This window comes from Haliaeetus leucocephalus, unplaced genomic scaffold (genome assembly GCF_000737465.1).
Source record: "Haliaeetus leucocephalus isolate CR32 unplaced genomic scaffold, Haliaeetus_leucocephalus-4.0 Scaffold484, whole genome shotgun sequence".
NCBI classification, from domain to species: Eukaryota; Metazoa; Chordata; class Aves; order Accipitriformes; family Accipitridae; genus Haliaeetus; species Haliaeetus leucocephalus.
In genome coordinates, this window is record NW_010972920.1 from 75,018 (window position 1) to 97,282 (window position 22,265).

Below are 22,265 nucleotides of genomic sequence, written 5' to 3' on the forward strand. Positions count from 1 at the left end.
GAGATACTCACCCCAGGACATAACATGAGGAGATTATCACAAATAACATCACACAAATCAATTTTGTGATCTGCTTCAAAACCTGCCGCGTCTGCTAACACCAGCGTGGCTCCCGATGAAGCTATGAACTTAGTCCCACCAGAATCGAGGGGGAGATCTTCTCCCGAGGCTGCTGCGCACCTCATTAAGGTCTGACATGGTTTCAAAAGATGATGAAAAGGTCTTTGCCTATAGTCTTTCACATACTGCTGGGATGTTTACAGTTACTTGAAACAGGAAAGTTTAACAGTGTCGCTTAAAAAAATAAATTGGCAATGATTGGCATAGATGGTAACGAATGCTCAGGAAAACGGCCAAAGCAATTTAACTGGTGGGCACGGGAAATAAAATCCAAGAATTTCATTAATGCTATGACAATGGCAAAATGGGTCTGAGGCACCTGGCTGAGACACTGGCCAATCACCAGTGCTGTTAGGAAAACAGATTTGACAGAATTTAGATCCAAGTGCAATGATCGAAAGCCAGAGATGGAAAAAAATACAGAAATAACAATCTAGTCTTCATCTGTATCTGGGCCGTACACAAGGAAAAATGAAGATTAATTGCTTCCCAAAACAATGGAATAGCACAATGTTTTAACAATGGGAAAATTGGACTTAGAGCAGATTTGTAACTTTCTGGAAGTTTTAAATTGAAAAACATAGATAAGTTCTTCCCCTCCCTAATGTTCTGAGCTGGGTTCTCAAGTATTATGATTTATAACTGATGTAATCATTGCTTTTCCACATGTGCTTAACATAGTTGAATGTTTTAGAGTACCCAAAATATGTGTCGTATATAGAACAGAATATTACTATGTCCAACAGTAAGAAAAAGGGATATTCTCAACCAAAAGTTGAGAAAACTTACCAGTTCCTATGCATCGAACTAGAGCTATACGCTACCACAACTCCTGTCTCCTATACATTTGTTCTAAAATCTGTCACCCGTCTTCTTCAGGGCAACAGTTTTGCAAGTACAGAATACAACATAATTCGTGTTATACTTCACTATTTTACATAAAGTTATAATTTTGCAAGAAACACATACATCAAAAGGTATTTGCAGGCACGTATCAGTGTTTAAGTAGAAATGTGAACATAGTGGAAAATTACCATGGAATTAAAGAAGGAAGAAGCCCATCAACACCCATCTATTAAAAGTATGCAAATATGCTCTGGCAAAACTGCAGACACCCTGGCAAATCACAGCCCGTAACAGCTCCAAGCTCTCGCCGCGCCCCTGCTGCCGGCACACTGGGAAGCCAAGGGCTGTCACCGTTCCTCTGCCCTGCAGACAAGGGAAGGGGCTTCCACGGCAAACAGCCTCTGCCAAAACGCCCTCCTTGTCCTTCCCCGTCCACGTGCGCAGCGTCATCTGACTCAACGCCAGCGAGACAAATATCACGCTCTCACATCGAGACTGCATCTCTTCCTCTCAGACATGTAGGTCTGAAGAAGCCATACAGAATTTATAGATCAGAACTAGCACTCCCATTCCTTATCCCAGCTTTGGCGTTCAGTGTAGCATTGTTTAAACAAATAATAGGGCTTCCATTATCAAACAATTTTCTACTTCTTTCTTTATTTTAGCAGATGTGAGAGGTCTGATTAATCAGTCGTGGGTTTTTTCTTTGAAAGCATCAAATGTTGTGAAAATTCTGACTTCCGTATCAGTTTTGGGCTCAGAAGATTGGGATTATATGTTATAACGTTATATGATATATGTGGGATTATATGATGTGAGAAATAATTTGAATGTTCCATTGCAAAAAAAAAAAAAAAAAAAAAAGTCTTTCTCCTCACCTCACTAGTTCTAGTAAGTGCTTTAAATGGTACCATGAGCTCCAAGGACCGTTAAGAACAGAAGAATTACCTTTCCTTCCCCACCTTAAATGCTAGCCCATGCTTCTCCCACCCTTTCTCCTGCTGTTCTTCAGGAAATATTTTCAGTGTGGTTACAACATGTGTGATCTGCCTGTGCACAGAAGGCCATAAATCCATATTACCAAATGTTTATCCGAGCTTTTGAACATCTTGGAGAGCGTGGTATCACTATCCCACAAACCTCAGGGTATACCAGTGCAGGAGAGGGAGCTAGCCAGATACCACACCATTACAAAGAACATTTTGATCCGGGGATGAAATGAGAAGCAGGATTGCAGGAAGGCTTCCTCGGTGGCAGCTCCAGCGCGTAGGTGCAGGTGCACTGCCCAGACAGAGTGCTGAAACAATGCACTTCTGGCAGAGCGAGGACTCCAGCTTGGCTCGACATGTGCAGCTTTCACATCCAAACCTTGTTACTAGATCAGCCTGGAATGTCATTCTAAATCCATAGTCTCAAGGCATTAATCAAGAAAGGGGGCCAGCAGGAGGGGGGGATAGCCTATTTAAAACACATAGCACAGGAAAAACATACCCTCCAAAAATGCCCTATCGGTGAAAGGAATTAAGTCACTTTCCTAGCTTGTGGTCATTTTCAGAGACATAATAAAAATAACCTGTGGGACCCATAGAGTACCTGCAGTTAAGTTGTCATCACATGCAGATGTATGGCATCTTTACTGTTGCGGTGCATTACATTATTTCCTTAAATTGGTCTCATACTTCAGCCCCTGGAAAAGCACCAGAAGAATTTACTGGGGCTGCGAGACTTGGATTGCACTGAACAAGTCCCACTGGGCTCACTTGGAAAAGCACGGGAACTCCCTGCCACTCAACCATTAACCTGGGATAAAAGGGAAAATTAAAAGCTCCGACAGTCGCGCTGAGCAGCCGCCGCAACCCGAGCTGCAAGCTCTGAAACCAGGGAGGGCTGGTGCTACACTGCCGAAAGGACACCGCGGCACCCCCGGGCAAGAGCCGTGTCACTGCCACTGTCACACCGCAGCCCGGCATCGGAGGGCACGCGACGGTGCTTTGACTGTGAGAGATTCTTGTTTCCACGGAAAACACAGACACAAAGAATTGTTACGAGGCTTTCCAGAGGAATGTCCAATTTTGTGAGCTCTCTGTAAGCATCTGCGAGCGAGAGGGGAAAAGGAGGCAGTAGGAGTTAAGGAAATTGAGAGATCAAGAGAACTGGGAAAAGACTTAAAACAAAACTAAAGACAAGGAAAAGAAAGTCATACGCTTATTTCACAGAGAAAGAGAAGGGAGGCGTGTATTGGATGACAAGAAAAAAAAATGTCAAAAAGGACACGACGCTTTTTAACATTCACAGTATTTTACATCTGAGACACATCAGTCCTACTTGGCATATCCCCTGTTGGCATTAAGCAAGCTGCCCCCTCTTGAAGTAGATGAGGCTGAAATGCAACCCTCAGGCTTTCTCCTGAAGGCTTATTGACTCACGAACCAAACTTCCATCTGCTCTCCATAAGCACGGGTGCCTTCAGGATATTTTGAAAATAAAATCACTACTGTGTATCATATAAAGATTTTCACGAACATAAATATGAACTCTGTGGTGCAAACAAACAAAAAAAGATTGTCTCTCCCCACCCACCTTTTTTTAAGTAATCAAGAGAAGCGCCGAGAAATACATTATTTATCCACGCAGATCTCTGCTAGAGGCCAGGAGTCTGGTTTCTCGACCTTCCCAATACTTCTCGAGACGCAGACTTAAAGCTTGCAAGTACTGTGATACGGTGGTATGAAAAAGTGATACAGTCAGCATACACTGCTTATACAGCGCGTGCTCCTTTTAAGAATACTTGTAGAAGCAAACTGAAAATGACTCCAACTACACTCACTCGGTTTTGATGAAGTGTCTTTGACATGACCATTGCGGCCAAAAAAGCAGATCCTATAAAACGCTGTTGATTTTTATGTAAATACTTACTTTTTCACTGATGCAATCTAAGGATGAGTGGTGAAACGATGAGAAGCAGAAGACATTTCCATACATAGAAAGATTAACTGGCCTAACGCATGAGAAAAGACAAGGACACGGCATCACAATAATCCAAAAATAAGGGAAAACACAGTGATGCTGAACAAGAACTTCTAATGGGAAATACTTTTTTGTACACGAGCAAATTACTTGCGGACCTCTGCTGCAGCACAGGAGATAAGTAGATTCAGTTTGGGGTACTGATGAATTTTTCAGTCAAATGTTTATTTCAAGACCCTGATTGTTCAGACCTCACCAAAGACGTGGGAAATCCAGTTGCATATCCACCCTTCGCTGGATGTTTAATTGTTGACATAGCTCAGACAGGAGAGCTTGAAAAAACGCGGCCACAAAAGCCAGTGATCGCCAAGTTATTCTGAGCTCATTAGGGGTCGTTCTCTGTGTCTCCCTGCCCCTTTCCCCTCTCTTTGCCCGCCAAACATTTTAAAGATGCTAGGTCTTTTCCAAATAATAGTTTTGGAAGTTTTACGGAAAGCTTTTCAAAGGAGTTAAAACAGATCCCTCCCTCGGTATTAATTCTGGTTCCTGGAAGTTAACCGTCAAGAAACAACCTCGGGTCTCTTCGGCCAGGCACAGGTACAGACTATCTGTCACAGGGACCGGGGCTTCACCCTGCTAAGCGTTAGGGAAAAATTCTGTTTATGGCAAGACGTAGTGATTCTCCAGTTAAACTTTAACAGTGTCTGCCACAAATGTACAGCTTTACCTACAGCAGCTGGCAACCAAAGCAATACCATTACTTATCAACACAATACAGGAGAACTTTGCCATCATTTTCACTAGGATATGGCTGGCAACTAAAGAAAGTACAAGTTATTCCATACAACCATCCGTTAAAAAATCTGGACATACCGACTTCAGCCACAGCTATTTCCTGGTCTAACTAGAAGGAAAAAGTGGTTTCTCAGACACCTGTGTGTGGCAGAAATCACACACTGCCTCAGGATCACCACACAGTGCTCTGGCTGACATCGATATGTCCTGACAACAAACCAAAAGCACAAAGTTTCCAGAGAAGTACTCGCAAAACTATGGGACACTGCAGCTTCATTATAAACATCCCTTTGATGTCCCTTACTAATGAACAATACCCACATCAGCCACCACAACACAAACGAAAGCTACGCTTGCACAGTCAGAGCAGATGTGTTGAGGTTACGCTGTGCTGGGCAGACCTGCTGCCCTGGGTGGGTGACACCCTGCACTCGGCTCTGTGCTGCCTCAACTCCTCTCCCTCCGCCCTTTACACACTCACGCTTTCTAACATAACTTTTAAATCAACAATGCAACTAATCATGGTGCACCGCATTTTAGCTTACGTGCTTCTTAACATTTTATGTGCACATTCAGTAATTAAAGCCCCAATCTAGGGTACTTATTCAGTTTTCTTGCTTGGAAAAGCATGTAAACACATGCTTTAAGTGTTTCTCTAAATACGGAAGCAGTTAACTGAATGCCTAATTAGGTCCCTTGTTTGGGACCTCACCCTTTAGCTGTTACTGTTTCTTACACTATTAATTACACTGCAGCCAGTGCCAGGAAGCCCATTCTGGTGGGCACCTTAAAGGGGCCTTTAAAAATGCAGCTTGAGAGGGTTAGGCGCATTCTCCATGCGTGAGATGTGGCCGTGTTTGCGGCACGTTGACTGGCAGATCTTACGCAAACAACGGGATGATTTAGAAGAGCTTGACAAAAACCAGCCTGACAGCACCAGCACATATCTTTTGTCAGCAGTGCAAAGATTAATTCAGTATCTTTTCTGGTCCACATTAAGAGAGAACTGAGGCTGGTGGGAAGATACGCGGCTACCTGGTGAGGCAAGATATATAGGGTTTGATCTTGTGGCCTGCAGAGCTCCCTTGGAATGAGCGAACACACAGGGAAGTAGTGCAAAATTGTTCCCTTTATTTTCAGGGAATCAGCAAGAGGAGAAAGAGCTATCGCGTTTAGGTCCGACTGCCTTACGCATCTGTCTGTGCACCGTAACACTGTCTTCACATGTAAGCAGCTGTGAATCATTTCTGATTCTCAAATTGCACACAGAAGCTTCGACCCAAATCACATTCCAGGCAAGCGCTTGGCCAGCTTCAATTTTCCAAGAGGTTCTTCCTACCGTTCTATTCTTTCTGGTGATAATACAACTGCACCGACAAGGAAGGCAAGGTAGCCTTTCCCCTACAATACAATTTTTTCTCTCCTAAGATTTTAGCGGTTTGTAGTTTCCACTTCCCTACTTGAAATGTATACAGTTAGTTTGTTCAAAGCTCTAAAAAGCCAGTCTTTATCTTTATTAGGAGACTGAAGCTTGAATAAAAAAAAAAAAAAAGAGAGAAATTAAAAGTGAAAAGTAATATTTGCTGTATTTAAATACAAGCCAGATGTGGAAGTATACGTCTCCAAATTAAACATTTACTGAGTTGGCAGCAATGGAATTTTCTTCTCACACATGCAAAGGTCAAGTCTGAATGTGCTCCCCTTTCTACCTACGTGTCTATCTGTCACTTGCTCTCCCTTGCCCTGCATAGCTAAGCGGCGGTTAAGAATTATCGCCTGGACTTCTGCACAGCCACTCCTCCTGCCGGCACAATGGCATCACTTCATCTCCGAAAGATTTTTGAAGACTATGATGAAAAATCCCGGATGCCAAAAATGAGACAACTTGCATAAGCAGAAACCTCACGGGTGACTGACTAAGCCATAAATACTACTGAAAGAAACAATAGTGCAGGTACTGAAAATCTTCAGACATCAGGCCACACTATCTGTGAGTTAGGACGCTAAGTCTCATATATGATCAATACCCTTATACAAGGAAAGGACTCTGGAGTCACAGATGAACAGGAAAAAGAGCTTTCACCGCCCCCATATGGCTAAAGAAAGGCTCCAGCCGACACGCCTGCAGCGACACCAGCCTTCGCTGGCTTCATTCTCATCTGGGCTCTCTAGTTTCACACCCTTTGCCACTCATTTCCCCAAAGCGTCAAAAGCAACTAGCCTGGTATTACCGGGACATTGGTCAACAAACACAAAACACAGTTGTAACCAAAGACACAGATGGTTTTGTAAACATTAAGTATGGTGACAAACAACCGAAAAAAACCACATCTACTTTTTGTGAACTGTAAAACAAAGTACTACCCTCGTCAAACTGTTTGAAACCAGTGTCTCTTTTCCAAGAGATCCAGTGAAATTTACTCTACCAGTCACGCCAGAGTTCTTACAAAATTGGGATGTTGAAGAGAGGTATTTTTTTTCTCAACCCTGAATTCTTTCATGCTGCAGTATTACTAGCAGTATGGCAATCCCTGCAAATTAGGGGGTGGAGTCTGTCTAATCCTCTCCAAGACAAGAGATTGCACATTTTGCAAACTCAGAAGTTTTTACCTTTTTCCTGAAATGAAGCTTGCACTTAACTTGTGGTCTACATCCATAAGCATCCAATCGGTAGAGACGCTAATAAGCTTCTGATCTGCAGGCATTCAACGCTACCGAGAAGCTGACTTCTCTCGCGTTAGATGGGGTAGCTGGTGAGTGACACGCCAAACGGATGACGAATGGGGTCTGCAGATGTACACCAAGAGCGAGCTACCGAAGGGTTTCCCTTTCAGAGCCAACTGAAGTAAACACACCACCAGGGCGACGGCAGAAAGGGCTAAATGTGGAACTTTCAACACACGGTCAACCTCCTATTGTGTTTGCAAAAAACTCCCTCCCAATCAACAAAACAGAAAACACCAAAACAAACACAGCCTGTTTTCCTCCGACACCCATTCAGCATCCTGCTCCCTGAAAGCAGGTCCACAGTAACAGGTGTCACCAAGTACAGGCTCACGCTGCCTGTTATAGGTGACCTGCTCCTACCTCTAGCTGCTGTAATCAATTAATTTACAGGCAGTCACAGAGCATGCCCTGGCTAGGGAAAAACAGTTTCCAGAGGCTTCGGGCTGGATTCTGGGATTAACCACAACCGCTGCATGTGGGTCACTGCTGCCTCGCTGCTCCCGGGGCACAGCTGGGGCGCAGCTGGAGTTCAGTTCGGCTCCTGCCGCCTGCTCTTCGAGGGAGGAGAAGTTCTCTGCACATCTTCCGCTTGGCACAGCGGCACCGCCCGTGCCGCAAAGCGTGAAAACACAACTTATTCCCTCTCAGCTCTTGCCTGGGTAGGCAGGGTAGGAGCCGCGCTCTTCTGTCAATTGCTCTCAAATCTGCAGGGTATGGGGTACGGCAGGGAAGGGAGAAGTTGCCTCTTGCCCCATGCTTGGGAACGTGCCGCTGGCCATGATTTGGCCTACAGGTCTTTGCAGATTAACAGATGGTATCTTAGAATATACCTGACAATAAAATGGGAGGGAATTCCAACCCCAGTTAATGAATGACTGCCAAATGCTGCGCCCACTTGCAGCCACAACAGACCACAGCTGAACTACTAGAGGAGAAGGGGCAGAATCTGATGGGATGGTTCTTGCCAATAACAAAGAACAACACGCCATGTCTGAAAGCACCCGTGTGTCATGAGGCACTTCTATCGCGGACGAGGTGCATCACCACAAAGCCCTGAATGCCGGACCTCCCATGCTCAGACTGATGCGTGCCGGGGCCAAAACCAAACGAGTTTCACTGCTGATGCGATAAGTAAGTGACTTCAGACCTTTAATTAGTTCAGGGGAAAATCTAGGACCCGTGTTCTACAGTAAATGGCTCCTTACCTGGCTCTGTTTTAGAAAAGAATGTGCTCGCTAGTAAGAAGAAATGAAAACACTGCAACCGCAAGCCAAGCGTGAGGATAAAATGCTACAGTATACAATATCAAATATGCCATATCTAGCATGCTGCTACAGAAAACTAATGAAAACCCAGGGCAGGAGTACACACAGAATTGAAATAGCACAATACTACTGCAAGACGTTCATTTCATCCTCCTTCATTAGGAGAGGTGCTCAAAGTGCGGCTGATCAGACAGAAGGCAGCCCAAACTTCGCCTTTTGCTGTGCTGCTTCATTCACAGAACTTTTTTGGTATGGTTCCATTGAGTGAACATTCTCCATTTTCTTTGAACAAATTGTATTACACTTGTTTCTCATCAGATTACATAAATTAGCTGAGAGGGTATGGATTCAATTACAGTCCAGATTCCAGACCTCTTAAGAACTGACTGTCTAACACATTCCTTTCATTTAATAAACTGGAACCAAATGAGGATTATATCATATAAATAATACTCCCTCGATAGGGCAATGCAATAAAATGGCAAATAAACTCAGAGGAACCGCGTAGATCAAATACAAGAGCCTCTGATATTACCCACCGGACTTAAAGTATGAATATCACAAAAAATTAATTGTTCATTACTTTTACTTTGCATTGTGAACAAGAATCTGATTCAGAGGGTACTTAAGACCAAGTTTAGTATCTTCTGACAGCCTCAGACAGCTAAGGAAAAAATGTGTTGCAGCAAAGTATGGATTTCCATATTTAAAAGATAATTTGATAGCTCTGCACAAGATACCAACCTCTCCTGCAAAATCCAAGGCTTACAATCTCCCAAGAAACTAAGAGTAAATACAACCAAGAGTAAGGGCTTTGTAAAGCTCTGAGTGAGGCAGTTTCCCAAACTGACTTGTTCTTAAAGAAGGCAGCATTTTGGAACAACTTAAACTGATATGACAACTTTTAGGAACAACTGCTTTTGACAAAAATAGCCAGTCTTCCAGCCCGAGAAGTAGCTATGCCATCTATAGTCGGACATTTTTATACCTGCCTAAACGTGTAAGTATCCAGAGAAGAAAAACGTGGTGAAAAGACTTAGATTCGGAGCTCGACAAGAGATTCAAAGCTGAGGGCACAAAATTACACATACAGTCAAATTGTCCCCATTCACAAACAGCATTCTTGACACATTATGAAGAAGCTGGGTAGAAAACAAAGAGGCAGAGGAACAATGCTGCCAAGATGAAGAATGACTGTTAAATGTACAATCACCTGTAAGAAAATTCTTTTTAGACTACTGAAGAATGGCTGAAGACACGTTTTGATGACAGGCTATGTAATTACAACTTGTCTAATCCTAAAGCTGTATTTAACCTGGCATGCAACTACGAATACAGGATCCAGCAGGTGAAGTTCAAATTTAAGACTCCAACCAAGAAACAGGATGTTTTTATCTACCCAATGAAAAGGTTTTCAGGGGACATGGTAAGTTCTCTGCCAACGGGAATCTTAAAATCAGTACAGTACTAGCCAAGTCTTTCTTCCTGGGCTGCTTCATGCCTGTCCTCTATCTGTCCAACGGCATTCTCAATGATAACCACGAGAGACAGCGCGAATGAAATGCGCCACTCTGAAAACACCTAACTGATGCAAAATGGGGTGCCCGACAATTCCAGTGGACCACAGCATACATAAATGTCATGAGAGATTTTCTGTGCAGAGATGGGGCTTCTAGGAAAAAGCAGTTTGTATACACGACACATCAAGAACCGCACCATTTAACATAAAGTGAAGGCTTTTTCTTTAGTCAATGTACAGCACGTGAAAACTTCAAGATATATAGGTATAATTAGATATATATTTATATATCTGTATATGAACCTCATTAACTATAGTGCATACATTCACACACATATATATAAATAAAACAAACTAGCCTTACTGGCACTGCATATGCTTTAATGCTTTACCTTAACTTCCCTTTATGTTCAGCTGGAAAGTTCAAATGCAGTTTTGCATGGGTTACATTCTAATTATAAAATGCCATATATAAGTAACAGTCTACCCCCCACGCCACCCTTTTTGTTTTTTAACACACAGGTTAAATAAAATACCACCTGAAGCTATATTCTGCCACTAGAAAGAACGAACATAGTGAGCCATGCATGAAGTTTGCAGTGTACCCTGGTTCTGACAGAAGGGAGGTGAAAAAGAGGGTAAGCGTATAGTAAATGAGACTTTTTCAACTCAGAATAACCAGGACTAAGGACACCTACTGGATACAACAGTGACATTTCTTATTGGATATGACAACAATGATTTAAAAAGGCTTATTTATGAGTCACTAACAAAATCCTAATAGTAGAAAGAACGTAATATGCAAAGCAGACGCAATATTATGTTCACTCCTGTTCTTAATTCAGTCATAAACAGCAACTGTCTGTTCATCCCTGTGATTTAAAAGCGAAAAAATCAGGATTTTTGCTTCCCATTCTCAGGTAGTGCTGAGAGATTTCAGTATCTCTGCCTTATTACTGACATCTGCTGTCCCGTGAACGAATAACACAAAACCTTCACCGGCCCACTTGTCCCCTCCAACACTCTTTCCTGCTTTCTCGCTCCATGACACATACCAGAGTTTGACTGAACAGTATTTGCATCCATTTGTGTTACAGAAAGCCACTCTCAGAAAATCGAGAAAATGCATTAAACTCCTTTGCACTGGACACCTTTTCACCAGGAGACAGTAACTGCGCATGACATTGCAGCTAGTTGTCGACAGTTCTTACCTTCTAACACGTGGGAAGAGAAGACTCTCATCATGATTCACAACACCACTCCACTGAAAGTTTTACCATCTCTTCCCCTGTGTCCAACAGCACCTGCCTGCTGGATCACATACTGCTTCAGTGCTAAGCACGGTCCCAGGCCTCAGTCAGACTGCAAGCTTTGCTGCACCAAGCCTTTTCAACTTGGCCTCCACCAAGAGAAGTGCACAAACATCTCTCATACGTCTATCTCCGGGCTCTCGTGCCCAGGATGTACATTAAGGAAAACACATTCTTCAGTGAGAAAGCTCATCGATGATGCTTCTCATTAATCACAGGTAGCACACCATCTTATTTGCCACTGGAAGACCCCTGCAGGCGGCCCAATTTCAAAGCAAAGCATCCTCCCATGGACTCTGTGGATAGAGCAGGCAAAGCTGGAGATGTTCTGGCAATCGCTCACTACAGCTATGTGGCCTGTGCCATCTCCAGAAGCGTGCTCTAGAGAGCATCGCTCCAGAAGCGATCATGCGTGATCGAAGCACATCGCGATTTACGGACTCCTCAGGGTAACAAGAGATGCAGAGACAGGCGACAGTTGTAACGTCCTGCTTAAGTTTTATGTTTTGCACTAAGTAAATTTGACAGGGACCCTTCTTAAAAGCATTCTCCACAACTAGTTCTGATCACGGTGTTTGCTTTTCAGTGAAAAATGCTTTCATAAGCTATTTTCCTACTCACAACCATTTAAATCTTTCTCTGTATATTGCCTAAATACAAATAAATGAAAAGTCAAGGTAAAAACCTCAGATCAGTGCTCCGAGGGAAAAGTCTTTTCTTCCCACTGAAGTAGGCTTCAAAATCATCTGTTGTCAGTCTGTGGGCATAGTCGATGTATGCGGACACCTCCTGGCGACGAGAATTTCGGTCACGAATGAAGATGATGGACTGGAAAACACAAAGGTGGCCACAAATGAAGAACAGAAACACACATACGTGCACAGAGTTCCATAAAAAATGCGTTTAGAGAGTATAGGAACATTTTCAACTTCACCTGGGCCAGGCTTCTGTTAGAAATTAAGACGCTTAAATTATGGCTTATTACAGCATATTCTTAACACAAGCTTGGCAGCATTGCAGTAAAAATAAATACAAATGCAGTGTCACACAACATGCCCTCGTGTATTCCCCATGTCTCCTGCTGCCACTTTGAAAGGGTTTTCCCACAGGTCCTGGGCCGTATCCGCCCGCCCCACGCACACAATCCTAAAGCAGTCTAATGCCGTCGGACACCTATTTTTAAGCAAGGATGGTTTTGTTTGGCTATTCTACAACGCTACTGTCCACGCACCAATTACTGGACCAAAGTAGGAAGGTTGAAAAACGTTATTTTATTTGGGATGCACCTCTACAGCCAAAGCAAAACTTACTCAATTTAATATTCACAGCAGATATTTAGCTTTTCAGAAAGACGACAGACCGGAAACTGCTTACCGTACACCTCTCTATTCTGTGCTGTGACCAGAGAACAGAGCAGACATGGCCAGCCCTCTCTCTTGCAAGACAACCCCTGTACTGTTTCATTCCTAACAGCTAATGAGTTCTAGAGCAAAAATCTGGTAATGTAAATACAAGCGAACAAACAGAAAACAAAAGCTGTATCCAGAAATAAAGCTGACTAAAGCAGGGTGGCTACAAGTAGGAGAACCGATTACCCGTCCAGCTGCTGCACCTCCTTTTGTCAGCGCTGATTTGAAGGTGGTGCAGAGGCACCTGGAGGACAGCGACACATTCAGCAGCGGTTCCGGCTGCGAGAGATTACTTTCTGCCTTAGGGTTGAGATGCACGTCACGGACAAAGGCGCCAATGGGATGGCTTTCTATAACCGCTTGTTGCTGGGAAGCCCCGTTTCCCATTTACTCTCTACTCCTCTGTTCCTTTACCTTTTATTTGCTTTATCTTCCAACTGAACAGAGAATAGGTTGGTGGAAGGCAATTCTTTTTCACACACTACCGTAACACAAAAAGCAAAAAGAACTGGTAGGATGAGTGTGGACTTGCAAGACAGAAGGGTTCTTGCATCCCAGGATCCACATAAGAAAATCTAACACTGAGCGTAGAGGTTATCAGGTAGGTGAAGTATAACAGTATTTGTTAGCTGTACACATTTGTTTTTACTCAACTGAAATCAAGTGATATTTGTTTTTTGAATGTGGGGGAAATGGAAACAATACCACATGGAACTCTTTCAAAAAACATTTATTATTTTAACAGCAGCAGATTTCTAGGGTGTAATGGTTTATCTGGCAAGCCTCTGTTATACTTGAGACATGTTTCCTTTTCCAATTTCACATTTAATTCCATCAAAACATGTGTTGCTCATTTTGCAATTCTGTACCATCAACGTTGTTGATAGGAAGAGTCAGAAGAATCTCCTGTACTACATCTGACCATCTTGAAATACATGTCTCCTCCCTATCCCCAGCACCTTACGTTTTGAACAACTGGTTTATATGTCTGGAGAGCCAGGTAAGGGCAGATACGAGGCCATGAGAAAAATAAGGTTGTCCCCAGCACACAGCAAGGCAACTGTACGCTGCATGTACGTTTAAATACAAGACGAGGTGCACGTCAGTCATCTGGAAAGGGGATTCACCGTCCGTCAGAAAAGCTAATTTTAAATGAATGCCTTGACTTGCGCAGTATGACCCAATCGTTTTAAAAAGCTGGCGGATATTATTTGCATCATTAAACAGACAGCTACCTTTCAAGGCTCTTCCGCTTATAAAATTTATCTCCTAAAATAATGTTCACACATTATCAGCTATAAAGCAACACGGAATTACAGGCGAGCAGAGATACTACCATCAAAACTGCTTCACGAACTCTAAGAAAGCAACCGGAATACCTAAACAAAAACGTTCTGTGTTAAAGGTACGCTTTTGAGGACTACTCCTCAAAACCAAAGGCCTTTGATCCTCCTCATCTCTCAACACCGTTTCCCTTCTTTCCTCATCCCTGATTCACTTCTAACCACCTATAAGCATTCATTCATTAAACTATGAATCAGCTTGAATTTTCTTAAGTTATTCTAAACTCTTTAATTGTCACACCTTTTTATACAACAGACTTGCAAAAATTTGCACTCTTTCCTCCCAAAACGATAAAGCTCCTGATTAAAAAGTAACTGAAAGACAGAATAAAAATACCATAAAACTCACAAACAGGAAAATCTCCTAAAAGTCTCTTCAGTACTCTTACGATTTGTCTCTAACACAACAAATTCTTTGAGTTTTCAGGAACTTACATAGCAAAAGGCGAAAAAGCTTTAATTTAAGACGGGGTTTGAAAGCTATGCTTACATATAGCTTTCGGGCCTAACAACTGACCCTATTGACAACTGGGGTAAACTGACTTACAATTACTACAATTTAGAGCAAAGTAGAACAGAACAGAATGGAACAGTTCAGTTGGAAGAGACCTAAAACGACCATCTAGCAACACGGAGTTCCTTTTCCCACTTTTCTCGTCAGTCGCTAGAGGCACACAGAAGTGGGGTTGCATGAAGGACTGAGGAATTCTCACAGTTTCAGTGGAGTAAATACCAGCAACAACGCTGCCCTCAGCACTGGCATGCAGAGGTGCAAGTTCACTAAAAGCCATGGAGTTGTGCCTCATAGCTTCAGCCATAAATTTGGCCCATAAAAGCCCATACATCCCCACAGCAAACAACCGGTGGTACCGATGCTTTTGAGAGTCCCGCAGGGAACTCATCTCTCTTGGCTGGAGATGAACCCCATACTTTGCTGGTCAGGAAATGCATACGAGAACATGTTCCATAGCTATGTGCAAGAGAGACACAACCAATGGATTCAGAAAGCCTTAGCTGCATGACTCACCCCAGAGAACAAGCGATACATATTTTCTCCTGAAGTTCAGATACGTCTCAAAAACATGGCCTCTGCACTTGGGAGTGAGGTCAGATGTCACGCTCCTTCCAGTACTGATGCTGGAGAAGGCAGTGGGAGCGGCGTGCTTAAGGCCAGTGGTCCGAGGAGTGTTAGCAGGTGAGAGGACGGCTACTGGAAATGCTTTGAGAGCCGACTCTTACCAGCTACGGTTTTACCGAATTCACAGCCCGCACATCCAAGTTCAAGTAAGTTACACGAAAAAAGGTCTAAGTCTTTCACAGGTAGCACAAAGGAAGATTTAAGCCCACAGAGAAGGGAGATGTGGTCTTTCTAGGGGATGAATAGAAATATCTCTATATACTTACATTTATATTTATTTATATAAATATAAATCCCTTCATGGGGGAGAGGCTGAGGCAGTGGATAAAGTTCAAGGTCAGTAAACCACCATTTGGAACAGAGTAGCATCCTACATTTCACCACTCATCTTTCTCACTTCCATCTCCAGTGATATGTTTTTACAGTAGACAAATATTGTGGGATGCCAATGCCCCGATTACTCCGAAACCATTTGTAGCTGCTGCTTCCTATAGACAAAAGCAGAACATTTATAAGGAGCTGCACTTGCCAATGCTACATACAGGGGCACATTTTTCAGGAGTGTATGTATGTGATCCTTGGAAAAGACTAATACCAACCTGTCACACTTCAAACCAGATGAAAGAAACCCAACAAACCACTGTGAATAACCAACTCATTCAGACATTTATTGATCTTCTCTAACTACACAGAATACTTGTATGATTCTATTGCCATCACTGTTTGCCTTTTAACGTGCAGCCCTACCACAGCATTCCAGTAAGTGTGTTTCTCCCACTCACCGATCATCGAAATCAAGTAAAATTCACAATGGCTTCACCTAGCCCAAAATCAGGTCCTATGCTATCAGTTAGAAACATTGGAAATAGGACAGTTAAACGGGGACAAACATAGAAAGAAGATCAACTTCTGAGTACTTCCAGCACAGGTAGAAACTTGAAGCACTGAGGCGTTTGATTTTGAGTTCAATGCTCGCATGGTTTTCTTCCCCCAAATACCAGAGGTTCAGTTAATTTGGATGATATTCCGGGAATTTGTCCGTACCAAACCTAAACTACAAAACTTTTGCAAGATGTACACCATGGTACACGCTGCTTCCTATAAATCCATGTATTGACAAATATTTTATGTACCAGGAGGGCCTTCTCATTCATGGCACGCACCCGATCAATCATGAAGATCCACTCCAGCCTCCTGCACACACTTCTAATTTTAATAGCAACCTGAGAGCTGTCTCATCAGCCTCATTCAAACCAACGAAACAAAAGCGTGTGATCTCTGTGTTGTGCTTCAAAACCATGAAAGAAAGAAAGGAAAGCCAGAAAAGCTGTTCAGGCAGGAAAAATACAAACACAGCTTTCCTTTGGCCATCATTTGTAAACACTGCAAACTTGATTCTCACATCTATTAATGCCATTATATACAGTTGAGGGGGTATAAAAGGATTTTAGAAGAGACACAAATTACATTTGCCTCCTGCTCGCAGTTTGCTTATACATCGCTAGCGTTAGGCTGAGTAAGAGTCCAGCCCATAAAGTGGACTGCTTTAGGTATTGAGTTTTCCCAGGTTTTGAAGCATGTTCTTCAAGCTGTGCTTCAAAAGCTACTAAAATCATCTCCTTAAAAGGCAGGATTGTGCAACCACAAAAGCCTTCCACCTTTATCTTAAAAGGAAACAAACCATTCTGTGCACAATTTCCACGTGATACCTGAGAAAATATTGTCTATGTTGGGGTCTAGTTCCATTTGCGAACTTTTAAGTTGTAAGAGAAAAACAAACACCACCTGCCAATGATTCACTCCTACGTATGTTACTTCATGCATTGAAACATGTTTCCTAAAATTGGTTTTGACTCCCAACAAGACCTTACCACGGACACCTAAATGTCAGGACTTGCCCATCATTTGGGGTATATTTGCACGCATCATAAAACAGGTTCAAAGACAGAAGACCTGGTTCCACTGACACTGGTGAGCGCTGATCAGACTTGCTAGGTTGGAGGACAATTTGTTTGCATTTTTTCCTATTTTGGTAACATTACCAGAAAGAATTACGTTCCTCACGTTAAGTTAAATCTGGCTCTTTGAAATATTCCACACCCGAAGGATCATTTCTCTCTGGTTAGAGCACTAGGGTGGAACCAAGAGACCTGCCAAACACATCACTCCTCCATGCCCCGCTCTTCTCTTGGAGGAATCGGTACGAGTATCTGCCCTGCACTGCCGTAGTGTGGGGTTAGTCCGACCTGTGATCTTAGTCTGCTGCTGAGTAATGCTGCTTATGAAAAGAAAAGCTATTGATACAGGTTAGCCTTCTGAGAAAGACCTCAGATTTGTGATCATTCCCACGTAACACAAGGCTGCCTTCATTTTTTCATAAGGTGATGCTGCAAATGAGCTCTCCAGGGCTCAGACCTCTTCTCTATGCTAGCAGTACAGCAAGGGCTAACATTGTTTCTAAGACCAATTAATATCCCTGGGTGGGGGAAAAACAAGGGGTACTTCTTAGGGATTAAAAGGTATGGGTGTCAATTATCTTAAGAAAACTTGTAGCTCGCCCGAAACCCTTGCCTTTCCTCTATCCTCAGAGCAGAACATTCCTTCTGTGAAAGAAAACTTTTTAATACGGGCTTTTCTTTCAGCACTTCCTCAGCACAGTTTGTGGGCATGTCCTACGCACTAATTACAGCCATTTTATAACTGCATCCAAGGACTTCGCTGGAGTGGAACCTACAAGATGGCAAATGAACTGGAGCATGCCGTGATTCAGCTTTCTATGAAACTATTGCAATGCAGACGTGTTCAAGTGCAGCGTAGCTGGAGAAAGAGAATATATGGGAGTATAAAGAGACCAGCCCTGCTGTCTGGTGAAACAGTCTCGTAATGCGAGTCCTTTAATAGCATGCCAAGCTGAAGGTAGATGATGGGAAAGTAAAGACAGACAATATTTAGGAGTGAATTACTAATTCACTGAGGAAGCTCTTTTCATGTGGACAATATCACAGGTGGGGACCCAGGGGAACAAGCACAATTAGGCCAAAAGGGACAGGTGTAAAATACATTACCAGTTGAAAAATATTTTTAATGAGTAGCAATTTATTTTTGTTGCCTAGTGTTTGGCCTTATTTGCCACCTGCAGATCACGTTACATCTAATAGAAATACCAGTGGGCAACAGTAGTCAGAGAAAGGACCTCACCTCTCTATCTTTAAACCAGATGCTATTACCATTTCTGCTTTGCAGGTAGGAATAACTTGCTGACCTATTCTCTTGGGCAGCTGGGAGTGAAAGCAGCATAAAACATGGGCTTACAGGTTGGGATTTTACCTTCTGCACAATCTGATTTTGGGTGAAGGGAGCAGAGTACAGCAGTCCTTTTAGCAGACAGATTGAACCAGCACTAAAGCAAGCCTAGAACGTGCTCTGTGCGTCCCGTATTTTCATCCGGGCAGGATGCCATTTTCATACCATTCTCTTACTTGTACTAACTTTGAAACGTTTCTAAAACTTGTAATATGTCTGAAATTACTTCAGTTTCCTTCTTCTATGCTCAGAAATGCCAAGCGGGCTTTTGAAAAACACCTATCTTTCACCTACTTGTTACTGTACAAAAGAAGAAAAAACAAGGACTTTGAGAGTAAGAGATCACATCAGCCTTTACTCTGCTTTCTTCTCATCTACTCAAAATAAGCAGGATGTGGTCTAAAGGTAGATGCAAATTAAAAAAAAAAAAAAAAAGAAATAAGAGATCCTTATGCACACTCACACAAACATAAAGTTTGTTTGCCTTGGTTATTTTTCCTTACGTAAAGTATCTTCAAGCTCTGACCGTAGGAGTTAGATAGCATGTCTATACACTTTCCCTGTTCAGCACCTAAATGCTGGATTCCAGCCCCAGAGAGCACTGCCTGATGCTAACGTGGGACACCAGAGCATGCAGAAGTGGTCTTCGATATTTTATTTAGTTAGCAGAAACACAGAGACAAAAACTGTGCTGTAATATAAAGCGGTTATGTGCTGTACCTTGTACCAAATGGTAAAACTGTTCAGTGGTTCACAGAGACCTAGTTCACGCTGCTGTTGCAGGAATAGCACTGAGGGCAGACCACGGAGCTGCTAGAATTATTACTCAAGGCCCAACACATCAGTTGTCAGAGGGGTAAGCGGAAGACTGCTGTGCTGAAGGAAGGAGTTCAGGGCTTTTGTTAGGGACTGTCTGCATGCTGTGCTTTTATGTGCCAGGCAAAGGGCATCAGATGCAGCATTCAGGGGATATTTTTGAGGCCGAGGCACCTCAGAAAGATCCTGAGAGCGAGGCTGCTCTCACCTGCCAAGTACTGCCAAGTCTAGATTCAACCCTAGCTCTGCTGCGCACAGCCTGTACCATTGTTTTGGTTAAGAGAAGCAGCCAACTTATTAGAATAATTTAAGTAGGTAACTGAGATACAGACGACATGTTTCTCTGTCACTGGGGCCAAACTCTTTGAAAAGTCAACTGTGTGCACCCACTCTTTTCTTCCGTCCAGACAGGCACCTTCACAGTTATGCCCCCAGAGCAGCCCCCGACTATTGAGACTGCAGAGCCTTTCCACAAACAGCCCGAGGAAGCGCAGCCCAGCTGCTGCACTGCCTGCGGCGACGGTCCTCAGGGCCGGCCGTGCCGAAGCACTCTGCAGCAGCGGCTGGGGTGCGAGTCATAGGTCCACAACAGAGTTTGCCTTGTTTAAGAGTTCCCTGTGTTCCCCTGGTGTGGTTCTGGGCATATTTCAGAAACACAGGCACCGAGATGCATACACGCACAATAACCTAACTAAGCTTTTTTCAACCTGGGAACCAGCATTTGTGGGAAAGAACGGCTGGCCAAGAAGCAGATGTTCTAGCTTTCAACTCTTCAGGAAAAAAAAAAGAAAAAAAAAAAAAAAGAAAAGAAGAAAAAAAGATCTGGTTACCCTTCAGAAGAAGAAATGTTTGCTACGTATGTGAAACATGTGCTTCCCAGTTCCTTACTGTTAAGTGTTCGGCAGCTGCTCAGACTGGAAGAAGCTCTGTGGACTGTGAATTTGCTTATCTATGTAAACAGGGTGTTGCCTCAGTTTGAAAACAGTATTCTGGCTGAGAAGAGCCTGCTGAGAGTGTGAGTTTAGATTAATTCTGTTAGCATTAAAAAAAAGGAGCTTATTAAAAACAGAAATGCACATAGAACCAAAAATTTGCTCAGACAGACATAAGAAGTCACCCTTAGCAGCAAGGAGGTAGCCACAGCCTTTGGGTTCAGCTAATGTGGAACAAGGCAAGTTTTCCTGGCAGAGGAGCGTTCGGTCTCCGGGTCGATGACGGATAGTTACTGCAGGTAATGCTCTGAGCAGAATGAAGGAACGTAAGGAGGAAAGCAGCAGACGTATAAAAGCAGTTGTCTGTATGTAAGGAAAAGTCGGGGAGAGAAGGAAAACAACAAGAAACAAAAGAAAAAAAAAACAAACTAAAAAGAAAAGCCAGTGCAGGACTCCCCCACGCCACCTGAATTTAAGTGTAGGACTGGGGAGAGGGGGGTTGCTTTTTAATTAAGACCTATCAAAAAAAGAGAAGTGCAGATGCTACCTGAAACCTTTTGGGGAAGCAAGCTTTTCTTTAAAGCTACCTAAGAACTACAAACCTTTTAGTAAATTCAGAAACACAAAGCCAAACCCAAAAATTAACTCAGTACATTAAGAGAAAAAGCTGAGGGAAGAACACCCAAGAACGCCCAGAAGAGCTGCCATCTCAGCCTGTTTATGCTCTCTCAAATCAACAAAATTTTTTTGAACCACCAGCTCCGCTAAGGTGCTGGCTGAGAGCGCGACTGCACCACAGTAGGACATCATATATCACCATATCATGACTACCATGATCCCATACGAATTGAAATAAAAACAGGGGTTTTCTAGCTGCCCAGGATGACACTTCATGCCTGCTACAGAAACTTAGTTCCTGTGTGCTTCTTCCAAATCCCTCTGCCAAGCCCCAGCATACAATTTTTCCATGGCATCCAGCCGAGAGGCAGGATGAAGGATTTAGGGGATCTGGGGTCACTGCAGCTCCCTGTTGTGCGGAGACCAGGGGAAAAAATGGAGGCTGAGTGCCTACTCCAATGCTACAGCCACGGATGGCCTTGCATGGTAAAAGAGACTTTAAGGAAGAGGGAAAACTTCACAAAAAGGATCCTTTGTCAACCAAAACCTTCCATGACATTTCATTCTTTTAAAAAAGCATCCCTGAAACTTATTTTGTTAAAACAAACTGCCTTGCAGGTAAGTCCCTAGTGAAATCTACTAAGATTCCTGGAGGGTTTCACCATTTTCTCAGTATTTGCCCCATTGCTGAGCTCTGTTTGCATTAAACTTTCACCAGTTCTTGTTTTCCTCAGCTAAATGCCTTTTTTTTTTCCCTTGGCATTTCAGTGCCAACATTAGTTTAGCTCTGAAACAAACCAGAAGGAAAAAAGCACCACTAGCTTCTCCTCTCATTTCACTTCAAATACATCAGCTCGGAGCGTGTTTGATAGCCACATTATTTTACAGTCAGTAGCAAGTCAGTGGTTCTTGCATGTCAACAAATACATATACACACATGTACTCCAAATGATCATTGCAACTGATGCTCTGTCATAATAGTAACTTCAATACGAAACCTCAAGCATCCCCAGCAAAAAGAAATAGTCTCAACTCAAGAATCACTGGAAGGAAAGCTGACGCAAGTTTTCTTGAAGACGTGCGAGAAAAAGCATCCTTACTCCTGTGCCTGAAAGAAGCCCAGATGGAAATCCTCCTGAGCACGCAGTGACAGTGGG

At 43.1% G+C, this 22,265-nt stretch overlaps 1 protein-coding gene across 1 annotated transcript in view; it reads right to left on the minus strand.

Annotated features, from left to right (window-relative positions):
* LOC104836826 (chromosome unknown open reading frame, human C4orf22) overlaps window positions 1–22,265 on the minus strand; it is a 228,034-nt gene that overhangs the window by 15,468 nt on the left and 190,301 nt on the right. The window contains exon 4 of the mRNA XM_010575580.1: window positions 12,235–12,377. Within this exon, the coding sequence (XP_010573882.1) occupies window positions 12,235–12,377 (143 nt within the window). The remainder of the gene's footprint in view (window positions 1–12,234; window positions 12,378–22,265) is intronic.